This window comes from Chenopodium album, chromosome 18 (assembly GCF_948465745.1).
Source record: "Chenopodium album chromosome 18, dcCheAlbu1.1, whole genome shotgun sequence".
In the NCBI taxonomy this organism is placed as follows: domain Eukaryota; kingdom Viridiplantae; phylum Streptophyta; class Magnoliopsida; order Caryophyllales; family Amaranthaceae; genus Chenopodium; species Chenopodium album.
This window is the reverse complement of record NC_137851.1, coordinates 26,440,365-26,456,951: the sequence shown is the minus strand read 5'-3', so window position 1 is coordinate 26,456,951 and position 16,587 is coordinate 26,440,365. Positions and strand designations below refer to the sequence as shown.

Genomic DNA, 16,587 nt, shown 5'->3' with positions numbered 1-16,587 from the left:
TGAGTTTCAGTTTAGTATATTCGCAATTGTTGTTCTAATATATATCCTCATAACGATATTTGTAAATCATTAAAGCTAATTTAGGATCGAACCATGGCAAGCAAAGTTTGATTCCTTCCTTTTAAACATACATTTTTAATTGTAGTGTTTCTAGATTATGAATTAATTCAACAATTCCTTTTAGATGATCGTGAATTTTGAGTTAAATATTTATCACAACAATCATATTGTGGTGTTAAATTGTTTATCTCAACCTGATTTTACATTTCATTTTGGAATTCTTGAACATTTCACTGATTCCAAGCTTTACTTCATTAAGTAATTATCGACATAGTTACTTAAATCGTTAGTAAAAGTAATGAAATAGTTAAATCTCTTTGATAATTCTTGAACTTATTGGTCCACACACATCATATGTATGAGTTCCAAAAGGTCATTAGCTCTTTCACCCTTTCGATTAAAAGGCGACTTGGTCATTTCACCTTATCAAGCATGACTTTTATTCTCAAGTGATTCATAATCAAATTAGAATAAGAGTCCATCCAATTGTAATATTTGGATGTGCAAATGGTTTATGTGACCTAATCTTACTTTGTTATAAGTAAGTTTACTTTGAATCATCTAATTTGCTTTTGTGATCTACTTATATCGATGTCATAAACAAATTTAACTCGTATCTAGCATAAATGAAAACAATTTATTACCTTGGTCATGGATCAACACTTGTCCATGCTAAGTAAAACTCGATCAGTATTCAAACAAGAAAACTGAAATAGTGTCTCATCAAAACTGGAAAATGTCTAAAATCATCAGAAAAATTTTGAAATTAAAACTTTGAAGCTTTCTTGGTCACTTGAACACTTCTAGTGCACCCTTTAGCTCCATTTCCTTACTAGCCTCACTTCTTTGCAGCTTCTGCACAACATTAATAATGTTAAGCACTGTAACTTGGTATCACATACCTAAGTGAAAGTTAAAATGTTTATAACATAATACCTGAGGTTGATGCTCCATTCTTCTTGAGGAAGTCAAGGTATTTCTGGCTATTGCGCTTCCAATGCCCTTTCTTCTTGCAGTAAAAGTATTCACTTTCACTTGCAGCCTTGGGTTTCGAAGTCGCTTTAGGCCTTTCAGGAGCTTTAGCAACTGACTTGCCCTTGCCCTTAGCATTAGCCTTTTTCCCCTTCTTCTTGAACCCCTTTCCCTTTTGAACCATGAGAACCTCTTTCTTAGGTTCCTTAGGTATTTGCTTCTCAGCACTCACCAACATAGCATGCAACTCATTCATAGTCTTTGTAGCATCAGACATGTTAAAGTTCATGATAAATTGGTTGAAAGTTTCTGGAAGTGAATGGAGAATGATGTTTGTTGCCATCTCATCACTATATGGGTGCCCCAGTTTTTCTATATTTTGAATAAGGCCGATCATTTTGAAAACATGATCATGAACTGTGGTACCCTTCTCCAACTTACAATCCAGAATCTCACGATGGAGCTTGTACCTTTCAACTCTTGCTTGATTCTTAAACAAGGATTTGAGTTCATGCATGATTGTATACGCATCCTGATCCTCAAAACGCTTTTGAAGACCAGGCTCCATGGTAGCAATCATTAAGCAAGTAATAGGCATAGCTCTCTCATGAGTTTCCTTGTACTTCCTAATCTCTGCCGCAGTTGCATTTTCTTGTAAAGGTCCTGGCAATGGGGTGTCAATGACATCCTCTCTACCCTCAGATTTCAGAACAAGTCTCGGCATTCTTTCTTAGTTAGAAAAGTTATCCCCTGTCAACCTATCCTTCTCAAGGAATGGTCGAAGATTGTAAATGTTATTGTTATTGTTACGGCTACCCATATATGTCAAAATAAGGCAAATTTTAATAATTATGTTTAATTTAATAATTTAAAGTACCATTAACGAATTAATCAGGTAACTTTAAAAGCACTTATTCAATATTAATTGATCCCAATTGAATTTTAAGTGATTCTAAGACCCTTTATTCGTGCAATAATTGACCGGACTTTGGCCCTACCATCAACCATTACATTTTCAAGGTCAGTAAACTCTTTACTGATTATAACTCTTGTAATTCTTGGTTGAATGATTAATCATCACATGTTTAATTACTACCCTTTGCTTCAAGGTTCTAAACTCTTTAGGTAACCTTGTTGAGCATAACCAATTAAAATTGTAAAACTTGATTTACCTCAACTCTCCCAAGATATAAAATGACACCCAGCTTTGGCATGACCTATCATAAATATCAAAGGTTTATTGGGGTTTTAATTGGAAAAGCAGTCTCAATATTACTGGGACCTAGATTTATTATGTTGTGATTTTTTTTTAGTGAACTCTAGCGCATCATCAATCAATATAAATAAAATCTAATATGCATAATCTACTAATGCAATAAAACATGACATAGTATGGCCCCTTAATCCTAAGAAAACTAGAAATGAAAAACTCTCACTTGAATCATCATGGATCTCCATCCACCTTGCTCCTTTGGGCCTTCACTTCATGAGCTTCTTTGGACTAACACTATTTAAATAACTAATCTATTTACTTTAAATAAAAGTTACAAAAATACTTAACAATACGCAAACCATATTTAGATTACAAAAATACATCACGATGTGCAGATCGTATTTAGAATCTATGGGCCATACTAGTCTATATATAAAGCAACATAATATCATATATTATAAAATGCCATATAATAAATCACTCAACATGCTTGTCTAAACTACAACATCGAATGTTCATAATTAGGCAACGCATTTCCTAAAATATCTCATATTTTTAAATCATAATTAGATAATATCGTATATTATTCATGACCAATTATAAAATATCATATATTTTAATTTAGGCATGAGATAGAATCAAATCTTATTTTAATATGTAAGATAAATCATATTTAATCTTCAATTATTATCCTAACAAACTTAGGAGATTCTATCCTAATTATTATCCAATCAAATAATTTTAAAATCAAGTATATCCTAATCTAATTGTGGGATAATCACATTATTTAAATTAATTATTATCCTTTTGGAATATGCTCAGAATATTCTAATCAATCTTATCCAAAATTAACTACTTAATTATGGATAATTACCAATTTAACAACTTTAAATATGGATAATATCAAATTTAACAACTTTTGTAAGATTTGATTTTATCCTAAATAAAGATCATATTTCAAAATATCTTATTTTATCCCAAAATAAATCATATTTATCTTGAAATATTTTTAAAATAAAATAATTAATTTTTTTTAAAAAAAAACTGTGCCACACACACCCGCCACCGTGGTTGGCTAGCCGGAGCTAGCCACGGTGGCTGGCCGCTTTCCAGCAGCCACTTCCGTAAGGCAGCAGTGTGCAGCAGCACCTGCCGTGCTGTAGGCCACCGTGCATGGCCAGCCAAGGCTAGCCACGGTGGCTGGCCGCCTTACGGCAGCCACTGCCGCAAAAGCAGCAGCAACAGCAACAGCAACACTGCAGTTGTGCAACGCTTGCACACTACAACCCACGGACACCGGACCTGCTGCCCCCCTCCCTCTGGACTGACCACCAAGTCGGAAGCCGCAGTGGCTGCGCCACCCAGCCGCGGCTGCCGGCCGAAATAATTAATTAATTTTTTTTGTTTTTAATTTAATCAAAATAACTTTTATTAAAATTAAATTAAATCAGTCCAAATTTAAAAATTATATCATCATTTAATGTTAAAATTAGGGTTTATCATAAAATTAATCCCAATTTAATTAAAATCAAATCGGTGGTCATACACAAAATATTTTTATGCATAAATCAATCCGATTAAAATCATGAAACATAAAACGATTCGAATTAAATCAAAATTAAGCACAAAATCATATTTTAGGGCTATTAATTTCAAAACAATTCGAAAATTAGGGTTAGGGTTTTTCGAAAAATTCGAAATTAGGGTTATAGGGTTCGAAATTTTCGAATGCTCTAGGGATTAATTAGGTCCTCTTCATGGCTATTTTGAGCATAATTAAATCATATTCAATCAGTTCCAAAAGTTTAAACACATTAAAATAATAATTGAACCATAATTAAATTAATTTCTCCCTCTTAATTGATTATAAAATTAACATGGACTTCAAATTAACGTAGTATTATAATCTAGCGCGTTCATGCAAGAGGCTAACTGATACCACTGTAGGAGTTTATAGGTACTACTAAGCGAAAAATCATAAATCATATTCAATCAAGCACCTAATCCCAAGATCGCATGCATAACACACAAGACACATAAATATACCTTTGAAGCGTGAATTCCACGTAGCTATTTGACAGGCAAACCAGAGAGAGAATAGAGCCCCAAGCGTTGCTCCTCTACTTAGTCCAAGAGCTTCGAACGAGTCGTCCACCAAGACTAGATTGGTCAAGTGAAAGGGAAAACCGCGATCACCACCTTTAATGGACAAAGTCGACCACCACGAACCACCACCACCACGAACCACCTTGAGAGGCCCCGGGAAGGAGAGAGTGCCGTGAGAGAGAGAGAGAGAGAGATTTGAGGGGCTTGGTCTGATCTTACTGATCAATTGAATTCTTACATGAAAACCCTAGGCATCTAGTCTATTTATAATCATATTATAATTAGACTAGGTTAGGAAGCCCAAAACCCTCCAACCTTCTCTATATGGCCGGCCATACTAGGGGATGAGGCCCATCATGGGCCTCTTCCTCTCGTGCTCGATCTAGGCTTTTGTGTGACCTTATAGGATATGTCCAAGTGGGCTTTGGCCTATTTTACTAGCCCAAAGATCGTTAGTACCTCTAGCTATGATATAACGATGACCTAAATGTACGAACTTAATTATCTCCATAATTTGATCCCTTTATATATCTAGTAATTGCACATGACGAAGACATAATTCCTTCACAATACCTAATAAGTCGCTTAATACGTAAGACGCGACTCGATAGGTTGATTCTTACAATTTATTTAAAATAGTTACAACATCTTCTATATATAAAAATAACTTTGGCATAATGGCAATAACTACAACCTTCCAGGCACAAAATCAAAGTTCAAGCATGCTAAGTACAATAAACATTGACATTATATGGGCTAATAAAAATAGTTGGAAAAAATGTTGATTTTTTACGTGTAGCCTCTTTCAATACAAGTGACACAATAGATTATCCTATGGAGTCTCCTCTTTCAACACAAGCGACGGAATAGCTTAACATATAGAGTCGCCTAACAACTAATAGGTGACTTATATAAAAGCTATCGAGTCGCCTCAGAGGTGACTCCTAAAGTTGGAACCTATTGTGTCGGTGGCTGTGGAGTCACCTTTGAGTCGACTCGTTAAGTCATTTACAGACGACTCGATAGGGGTTTTTTGTAGTAGTGTGTGTGAAGGTATCAACTATGCTAAAGCTATTCCCTGTTCAATTTTTGGAGATGGAAACTGATGCTCAGGCTATCAAAGGAATGTTGAATAAGGAGCCAGAACATATGCATCATGATCTTACTACTTTAATCATTGATGTGGGAAGGTTGCTGAGAAATAGAGATATGACTATCATCTTTAGTCATATTCCCAAAGAGGTTAATTTTATGGCCCACTATCTTTCTAAGTATGCCATGGATATGCATATTGGCCATAAGCCTCATTATGTGGTCCCAGCTAGTGTCAAGGCAGCTTATGATGGAGATCTTCGTGCCATGCAATGGGTGTTCTTGCTCGTCCTTAGTGGTTGTAATTTTATGCTTTTGTCTCATCTTGAATGTATGAACTATGTTACTTTTCTTCGTTTTTCGCTTTTGTTAAAACTCAGACTTTAGCTTGCATTTTGGACTTATGCAAGTTGCTAACAGTTAGGTTGTATTATAATTAGGGCAAAATATAAAGAGTATAAGAGAATAAAAGTATCTTGTCTACCAAATATGTGTCACTCGTTTTATTGGCTAATGAATATGCGCTTAGTCCCAATATTATTTTTTTATTGAATGTGACACTATACGTCTATACTACTAGAAGTGTCAAATCGGGTACCCAGATGGAGTTTGGGTTGACCCACAATGGGTAGGGTGTTTGGATCGGGTAATAATGAGTCATTTTATACTAACAAATCAAATCAAGTTGGATCAAACTTAATTATATTCGAGCCAAATGTGGGTCCAGGTATGGTCAAGTACAAATCAAATTCGGGTCAAGTCAAATTCAAGTCGAGTCATATCGAGTTCAAGTGAGCTCGGAGTTGGATTTAATTGGGTTTATTTGGGTCAAAATGAATTTAATGGACTTTGGATCAGGATATTTCGGATTCAAATAGATCTCAGTTTAAATCAATTCAGTTTCGATTAGATAGATCTCAGTTTGAATCAATCATGTAATTTTAAACTCATTATTAATTTATTTTCTATACAAGTATATAAATTATCTTTATTCACTCCTATCAACCTTCTCTATTTAACAAGTGTTTTAGAATTTCTCTATTCTACTAACAATTAAATATAACCCTAATTATCTACACTTTATATTTAAAATTCCCCCTTGGTCTCCACAATAAGGCGATAACTAATTAACTAATATTTTTGGGTCGGGTTTAATGGGGTTGTGGTTAGTTTTGGATCGGGTGAATAAGGGTCGGGTAAAATGAGTTATTTCTCGGGTATATATGGTTTCGAGTAGATTTTGTTTCGGGTTAAACCAAATCCAGTTCTTGAATTATCGGGTTTTATTAGTTTCGGATAAACAATGAGTCGATACCAAGTTGGGTTTGAATCATAAATTAGCGGTTAAAACCGATTTCGAGTTAACTTCGGGTGATTCGAGATCAGATTTGGATGAAAAATTTTCGGTTCCAACCAATTCGAAATTAGTTCGGATTTGACAAGGGGGAAAACTAGGTCGTTGACTAATCCACCCTAAGCCAAACAAAATTTATAATCACTTAACAAACCTAAATACAAGTATAGAGGTAAGTTAAGGGTCAAACCACTAGGAACGGCTATGTTCAAGTGCTCTCAATTGTGCACCTAAGCTAGGTCGAAATCAAGGGTGAAGAATATAGTAACCAAGACTAATCAACGAACAAAACAAAGAATCAAACTGATAAAACACTAGGGAATGGGGATCAACAAGTAATCATGTCAATTGCAACAACTTGGGAAGAACATGCCAATCAATGGTTGTGAAGACTAATAATTAGAGCTATCAATTGGAATCAAAGAGCTATCTCCTAATCGTTAAGCTAGTGGTCTCTATGAATAACAAGCTAGGAGAAATACAATCCAAACCAATCGCTAATTGCAATTCCTAAATCAATGGTCCGTATCATTAGAAATCACAATGCAATCTAGGATAATTCTCAAGGCCTAATCAAACTACACACATGCAAACTTACATTAATCACCTTAATCTCAACAATCAATCAACATAATTCCCAAATTAATTACAATCAATCAATCATACAAGTTTCACCCAATCCCTAGCAAAACAACTACTCAAGAATCATCATCTAACCAACAAGCAACTAAGAAATCAAGAATCAAAAAAATATAAAGAACAATTACACTAATCAGGAATCAAACATTAAAATCAAATCAAACAAACATGAAATTAAACAAAGCAATAAAATGAGATAGAGTTAGAAATCCTCATTGATTGATTATGGAGATCTTCAATACAATTGTCACCTTGAATCTTCAATCTCTCAAATCCCCAATGAAATCCCTCACTTTCTATCTCTGAATCTACTCCTAAAACTAATCCCTAAAACTAGAGAGATAAGCTCTCAACTAAGCTAAATTTATGATCAAAATTGTGTCTAAAAACTTCCTACAAAATTAGGGTTAAAAATAGGTATTTATAAGAGGCGCGAAAACAAAATCAAGCGAATTCGGAAACAGGGAGGAGCGTCCGCGCTAGCAAGGGTGCGCGCCCGCGCTCTTCTGGGTTTCTTTGACGCTTTGTAGCTTCGTGCGCTCGCTAATTAGACTTCGTGTGCGCTCGCAAGGTCTTCATGATAGTTACTAAACATGGCAAATTCAAATGGACTTGACGGTGGGTTTAACACCGTGATTTCATGAGAGCGCAAGAGCTAGAACTTGGAGCATCCACTTTCTTGCATCTTGAGCATTCCCAATGCTAAAAGCTTGCTCCTGTAACACCCCCGAATTACTCTCCAATAATAGTAAATATAAAGCATGATTTAGAGAGTAACTTAGGGATATTACTGCCACGTGATTACGTAAGGCTTAACACAGACTTGCAGCGGAAGAAAAGTACTTATCCTTTATTAATAATAATAGTAATAGTTTTGAAATACTTTCAAAGTAGCAACAACACTGGTACTATGTTTACTTAATTAAACTAGGTGATCACAGCCCATCATCCCCAATGCAGTATTTAGTCCACGTCGTCCGGTCATCATCACCTAACTACTCATGATTAATGATAAGTAGGGAAAAGCCAAAACAAAACAAATACGTATTAGCCAAAATGCTAAGTACATACAAATGCTAGACATGTAAATCAGTTTAGTTAATTAAACATGCTTTTGAAAATATTTGAGTTCAATAAATCATAATTTATCCAAACCACTCATGAATAGAAATTCATGTATTAAAACTTGTCAAAAGAATCAATTTCCGAAATAACCAACTTTCCAAGGATAATTCAGAATAAGACGGATCAATTCACATTTTCATAAATCATTTTTCCACCTAAAGTGTGCACACCCCCCAAGCTAGTAACTCCTTTACGTAGTGCTATCAAGGGGAAAGACTAGGTCATACAAAGTCCATAGTCTTCAACTTACTCCGCATAGTGGGAGTTAGAAATCCAAAGATCTAAGGAATAAATCCTGCTAAATAAACTTTCCAATATCCCGTACTCGGGATAATTTAAACAATAAACTTTCTTTTTAAACATCTTGAATATCAATGCAAGTTTATAATCAACCATATAAAATATTTAAACATTTGAGATCAAACAATTAAAACATGTTTTACCGAAATATATTTCATAGTCATTTAAACATGATTCGAAATCACTTAACATGTAAATCACGTTGCATATCAAAAGTCACTTTATAAAAGATCTAGCCACGTGTACTGACAGGCTAAAGTCGTAATCACCTAATCAAAAAATAATACCTAAATCCACTAACTATGTAGATAGGGAAGAAGGGTCGAATCCACAGGGAAACGAGTCTTTCTATTCCTAATTAATTATTATAATCTAAATTATTAAGTAACCAAAAGTTGTTATTTGAAGGAACTATACTACGAAAAATATGAGTAGGGAGGAATCAAATAATAAAAGACCTAGGGCATAGGTTCACCAATAAATAATATTCCAGGGCAAAACATAACAATCAAACATCAATGCATCAATTAATCAGATCATAAAGGGCTTTCGCTACGTATTACAATCACAGAGTTAATTTACCGGTATTAAATCTCATCTCTCGAATCTAGACCTAACCATTTATAAATTAGCCTGCCTATTGAAACTAGACCTAAACATCAATTCTCATCTCTCGAATCTCGAATCAATATTGTCAAACTCATGCATAAAAGATCAGGCCTAATCTACTCACATAGCATTAAATCAATAGGAAATTAATCAAGCATTGACAATCGACAACAATAAATTACCCCTTCATATTATTTATGGATCCCCATAAACCCTAGAAAGAAAACTAATCAGACATAATTAAAACTAAACTAATCAAAGCAATTAAAGGAGACATGATGAAAGAAATAAAGTAAATAGCTGAGATTAAAGAAGAAGAAATCGTTACCAAAGTAATCAGAATTAAAGAGTTGAATTAAGAACAAAGTTGTAGAGAGAGAAAATAATCTAAGTAGAGAGAGAAAGTCTAAAGGAGAAGGTAAAAAAAAGAGTCTAAAAAAAATACTAAACTTGCTTAACGGAAAAGTATTTATATTAAGCAAGAATTCTAAACTAAACAAACTTAAACGACGATTAAAAATCTACTAATGCCAACACGCGCCCGATCGGGCGAGGCACCGCCCGATCGGGCCCGCCTTTTTACTCCCAATGAATGTTTCTCTTCTCGCGCCCGATCGGGCGCGCCATCGGGCGGAGACCCTTCGGGCTACTTGGACTCCTTATTTAGGCTTGTAACTCGACCCAAACCAAATATCCTCCTTGGGGCTTTAATCATTCGGTCCAATGCCTCATCTTCTCATAAGTCGAGCCCTTAATCACCGGTTCGATGACTCTAACCGATCTTGGGCTACGAAAGATGTTCGTGCTCCTCCAATGCTTGTAGTCGCTCCATAAAATCCCGGGAAAATGTTCCAAGAGTACAATTCCCTATAAAACTCAACCAAAACTACGAAAACACTAGAAAACACATATTAGTAATTAAAGTGGCTCTATAGAGCCAAAAACACTACCAATTATGACCAAGGGACGGGGGTAAAATACTATATAAATTGGACACATCATGTACGTACCTTGATCTTTGCACACGAGTACGGAACTCCTAATTTCGAACCCGAAATTCCTCCTATAATAAACCAATAGTTCTAATCAAATATTTTTCAACCCACAGACACAAGGACTTAAAATATCGACTTTACTAGTTGTGCATGAACAATTGATCAATTTAACCCTTTTATAATTTAATAGTTACTTTTTATAAATAAATCTTTAATAATCCATTAAGGTAATAATGATAATAATTGTAGTGGCTTGGAGTATGTAGTATGAGTAGTATATAGTAGTAATAGTAGTAGTATTGGTGGTGGTATTATACATAGGTAGTAGTAGTGGTAACAAAACAACAATGGGAATTATCATAATAATAATAATAATAATAATAATAATAATAATGGTAATAAAAATTGAAGTATGTAGTACGTAAGTAGGAGTAGTTCATAAGTAGTAGAATGTTAGTAGTAGTAACCAAGAGTATTGAAATACTAATAATAATAGTTCAAAAAAATCCAAATGAAACTCTTACTCTTTGTTAATTTATCAAGGAACAAACAAAGGCCAACTTGGTTTCTTGATTGGAGTAGGAGTACGAAAGAAATAGCAAGGAAGAAAGGAGGAGGTGGTGCGTGCAGCAGCCTGCAGGGAGGGTGGCCGTGGCGGTGCGGTGCGGCTGGGCTGGCTGGGCTGGGCCGAGGTGGACGAATAGGAAGGGGAAAGAATTTGAAGTTTCTTTACGATTTGGGATGAAATTAAGCATAAAACTTACACTATTTATAAGCAATTTGGATTGAAAATTCTGGTTGAAACTTAATCTTAGTAAATGATTATGATGATGCCACATATGGTGGGAGGAGGATTGAGGTAATTGTAATGGTGTTTCACCTTATTTTTGACACTTGGAGGAAGGAAGGTGGTAAAACATGTGTAATGGAGGGGAGGTGTAAATGGTGAAGATTGTGAAGAAGAAGCTTCCATGAAGGGATAATGGTGAATGGAGGAGATGATACTTACGTATCATAAGGAGGAAGATGGGATTTTTTTTATTTAATTATTATAATAATAATAATGATAGTATTGAAGTAGAATGCTAATAGGTAGGTTGACGCACCATTTTTATGTAGTACTAGTGTACTACACATATGATTTGAACTTGTGTAAAAAAACGAATTTGGTACTTTGTCGTCTGAATCGGGTACAAAGTGTTAACGGTTAAAAATTTGATTTTTGGGTACGACAAATTTTGCTTGACTCGTATAAAAATAAAATCGTCTTCATAAAATCATATAAATATTTTTATATAATAATAAAATATTTCGGAAAAATTCATAGTTAAAAATAAGTAAATGGCTTAAAAATACAAGGTATTACAGTCTACCCCCCCCCCAAGAAGAAGTTTCGACCTCGAAACTTGAGTAAATGTTGGTTAAATAATTCAAGTTAGTACAAATTGACTCATGCACAACCTATAATGACTCGGAACGACTCAAACTATGACTCAGGTATAACACATAACAACTCAAAATGAATCAAAAATTAACCAAAAAGGGTAAAAGCGCAAAACTCTATCGCATTCTACCCCCTTAAAAGGAGTTACGCCCCCGTAACTCGACTACTGACCTCAGAAAACAACTCTGGATATTTTTCTCATATTTGCTTCGGTTTCCCATGTAGCTTCCTCGGTTTTATGGTTTGACCATAAAACCTTGACTATCTTAACATCTTTGTGCCTAGTGCTTCTCACTTTACTATCCAAAATCTTAACAGGCCTTTCCTCATAAGTCAAGCTCACGTTCATCTCGATGGTCTCAGGCTGTAAGACATGGGAAGCATCTAGTATGTACTTCCAAATTTGGCTCACATGGAACACATAGTGAACTCTTTTTAGCTCGTTAGGCAAATCTAACTTGTATGCTACCTTTCCCACCTTTTGGATGATCTTGTAGGGTCCAATATACTTCGGGCTTAGCTTTCCTCTCTTCCCGAACCTCATTACTCCCTTCATCGGAGATATTTTCAATAAAACTTTCTCTCCTACTTCGTATTCCTCATCCCTTCTTTTCAAATCTGCATAGCTCTTTTGACAATCTTGTGCGGCTTTAATTTTCTCTTGAATCATCCTTACTTGTTCCACCGTCTCTTCGATCATCTCTGGCCCAAGTGTAACAGTCTCGCTTATGTCGTTCCAACATATCGGGCTTCTACACTTCCTCCCATACAAAGCTTCGAATGGCGCCATCCCAATGCTTGCATGATAACTGCTGTTGTAGGAGAATTCTATCAAGTTCAAATGGTCTTCCCATGAACCCTGATACTCCATAACACATTATCTCAGCATATCCTCCAAAGTTTGTATTGTTCTCTCTATTTGATCATCGGTTGTGGGGTGTAGTGCTCATCAACAACTTAGTCCCCATAGCCTTTTGTAAACTTTACCAGAAGTTGGATAAGAACCTTGAGTCCCTATCTAATATGATGGCCTTTGGCACACCACGGTATTTCACTACGAACTTCACGTATGCCCTTCCCAATTCGTCCATCGACCATGTACTCTTCATTGGTATAAACGTCACAGACTTAGTTAATCGATCCACTATGACCCAAATCGTATCATTCCCTGCTCGAGTCTTCGGCAAAGCTCCCACGAAATCCATAGAGATCGAGTCCCACTTCCAACTAGGTACCTCCAAGGATTGAACTGTACCTTATGGCCTCTTATGCTCGATTTTAACCTTTTGGCATGTCAAACATCTAGCCACAAATTCTACCACTTCCCTTTTCATGTTCGGCCACCAGAATGTCTTTTTCATGTCCTTAAACAACTTATCCCCTCCGGGATGCATTGAATAAGGAGAACTATGAGCTTCCTCCATCAACCTTTGCTTCAAATCACTTCGATTAAGTGGAACACACCATCTCCCTTTAAACCTTATGCTTCCATTATCGGCTATCGAAAAGTCCAACATTTGCCCTTCCTCGATCTTTCCCCTAATCTTGTTCAACTTCTCGTCTCCAGATTGACTTTCTCGAATCTCATCATAAATTGACAGTGTGCTCAACAAGGCACTCAAAATTTTCTTTACTTCTCCTTGTTCCAATACCTACAAATTCATCTTTTGGAACTCCACACACAATTGATCTGGGAGAATCATCGCGTTAACTGTATGACTTGACTTCCTACTTAATGCATCAGCTACAACATTCGCCTTCCCTTCATGATACTGAATTTCCAAATCGTAATCCTTAATCAACTCCAACCATCGTCGTTGTCTCATGTTCAACTCCTTTTGAGTGAATATGTATTTCAAAATCTTGTGATCAGTGAAAATCCTACACGTCACTCCGTAGAAATAGTGTCTCCAAATCTTCAATACAAACACAATTGCGGCTAACTCCAAGTCATGGGTCGGGTAATTCACCTCATAAGGCTTCAACTGTCTCGAGGCATAAGCAATCACCTTTCGATTTTGCATCAACACACAACCTAACCCCGAACTTTGACGCATTACTATACACTTCGTACTACTCACTTCCATCAGGCAAGGCTAACACAGGTGCCGTAGTCAACTTTTCTTTTAACGTCTGAAAAGCCTTCTCACACTCCGAATTCCATTCATACTTACATTCTTTCCTCATCAAGCTCGTAATAAGCCTTGCAATTCTTGAGAAATCCTTAACATATCTCCTATAATAACCTGCTAACCCAAGAAAACTCCGAACATCTAACACACTCCTCGGGGTCGGCCATTCACTTACAACCTTTACCTTTGCTGGATCCACCGATACTCCTTCCTTAGAAATCACATGACATAGGAAAGCTACCTCTTCCAACCAAAACTCGCACTTTGAGGGTTTGGCATGTAATTGATGTTCTCTCAAGGCTTACAATACCATCCTCAAATAACCCTCATGCTCATCCCGATTCTTCGAATATACCAAAATATCATCGATAAACACCACAACAAACTTATCCAAGTATGGCCTAAAAATTCGGTGTATTAAATCCATAAAAACCGCAGGTGCATTGGTTAACCCAATTGGCATTACAGTGAATTCATAGTGACCATAATGGGTCCTAAAAGCACTTTTTGCAATGTCTGACTCTGCTATCCTCAACTGATGATACCCTGACTTCAAATCAATCTTTAAAAATATTCCTGCCCCTTTCAACTGGTCGAACAGATCATCAATCCTAGGCAACGGGTACTTGTTCTTGACCGTCACATGGTTCAACTCTCGGTAATCTACACATAGCCTCAAGCTTCCATCCTTCTTATTTACGAACAACACTAGTGCACCCCATGGCGATGAACTCGATCGAATGTATCCTTTCTCCAACAAGTCGTCTAACTAAGTCTTCAATTCTTTCATCTCCGCTGGGGCCATTCTATATGGAGCCTTTGAAATAGGTCCTATCCCGGGCACTAAATCAATGGTAAATTCAACGTCCCTTACAGGTGGGCATCCCTGGAATTTCCTGAGGAAAAACATCGGGAAATTCATTCACTATTGGAATATCTTTTCCATCAACTTTATCTCCTTCTTCTATCTTTTGGACACTACACATATACAGTGGATATCCTTTTACTACATCCTTCTTAAGTCGCAAGGCAGATACGATCTTCAACCCTGATCTTTTCCCTTCCCTTCGATAAGTTACCCTAACTTTGTCCGGGCCACACAACGTGACCTTTTGGGCCTTGTAATCAATTTGGGCCTTGTATTTACCCAACCAGTCCATCCCTAAAATGACATCAAGATCTTGTAAGTCAAGCTCGATTAAGTCTGATGGAAATTCTACTTTTGAAATGACAAGAGTTACGCCCTAATGCATTTTAGTGCAATTCAGCACTTCCCCTGATGGGATAGCAATATCTAAGGAAACAGACACCGGACTCTCTAACTTGAGTCTATCTACTAAAGTTCTAGAAATAAAAGAGTGAGATTCTCTTGAATCGAACAAGACTTTAGTAGACATAGAACAAATAAAGAAATTGTCAATTACCACATCAAAAGCAGTTGCAGCTTCACGGTTGTTCATCACGAACACACGACCCTTGGGAGCAGCTCCACTGTTGTTGTTGGGTCCAGGCTTAGGATTGAATCCGTTGGGCTGAGTTGGCTTGGGTTGGTTCTTCTCATCTTGGGGTTTACCCGACTGCTCATCCGAAACCTTCTTGTAACACTCATACTCGCGGTGACCTAGCTTTTGACAGTAGCGGCAAGTCACTAGGTTTCCCTCACAATTCCTTCCTGGGTGGTTTTTCGCACATCTCTTGCAAAAATAGGTTCTCTTGGGTTTGTCTCCATTCCCTCGGTTCCCATTTCCTCTTTCAAAATTACCCTTGTTGTCCCTTTTTCCATTGAAATTCCCACTCAGGTTCCCCTCAACCTTTGGTTTCTTCTCACTCCCATTGAAAGTCCCATTAGGCTTCCTCTTTTCTCCAGAAAAGTTTTCCTCTAACTCTCTCCCTTTGATCTCATAAAGGTGCGCTGCTCTCCCATAAACCTCATCTAAGGTTTCAAAGGTCACTCCTCCTAATTTTCCTTGAAGGGTCAAAGTCAAACCTTGCTCAAACCTCTGTGCCTTAAGTGCTTCAGTTGGTACTACCTCAGGTGCAAATCACATTAGCTCAATGAACTTGCTATAATACTCATTAATTGTCATGTTCCCCATCCTAAGATTGGTAAACTCCATACATTTTTGTTTCCTTAAATAGGCAGGGTAAAACTTCTCTCTTAAGGCTTCCTTAAATTCAGCCCACTCAAAGTTAGGGTTACTCAACAAGTCACCTCTCCTTTGACTCCACCACAAATCGGCTTCCTCTCTAAGGTAATAAACAGCATTATTGACTTTTAATTCCTCATGACAATTAATAGCATCAAAAAGTTTGTCAAATTCTCTCACCCAATTTTCTAAGCTTGCTGGGTCTACTTTTCCAAGGTAAGTAAGTGGTTTGGCCGCATCTACTCTTTTAAAAACTTCCCCAAAAGCATCAAAGTCATTATGGGCTTTTTCCTGGTTTGAGACAATACCGGCTATGTTTTCGGTTATTTTGGCTAACCTCTTGATGATAGAGTTGACTTTGGAACTACTCCCTTTTTTAATTTGTTGCCTTAGAGACAT

General features: G+C 36.5%; 1 protein-coding gene across 1 annotated transcript; it reads right to left on the bottom strand.

Moving 5' to 3' along the window:
* Positions 1–13,982: 13,982 nt before the first annotated feature.
* LOC145592012 (uncharacterized) lies at positions 13,983–16,587 on the bottom strand. The gene is made up of 5 exons (XM_081648480.1): positions 16,161–16,587; positions 15,466–16,067; positions 14,916–15,285; positions 14,352–14,704; positions 13,983–14,252 (listed from the first exon to the last, which is right to left on the bottom strand). The coding sequence occupies exons 1-5, from the start codon at positions 16,585–16,587 to the stop codon at positions 13,983–13,985; spliced, it is 2,022 nt and encodes a 673-aa protein (XP_081504606.1).

Excerpts from the sequence above, each read along its gene's own strand:
- LOC145592012 (XM_081648480.1), bottom strand. The coding sequence starts at position 16,587 with ATGTCTCTAAGGCAACAAATTAAAAAAGGGAGTAGTTCCAAAGTCAAC. Across the intron at positions 16,068-16,160 it reads CTATTTAAGGAAACAAAAAT|TACCAACTGAAGCACTTAAG; the intron begins GTATGGAGTTTA and ends CACCTGAGGTAG. Across the intron at positions 15,286-15,465 it reads CTGCAACTGCTTTTGATGTG|GGCGTAACTCTTGTCATTTC; the intron begins GTAATTGACAAT and ends AAAATGCATTAG.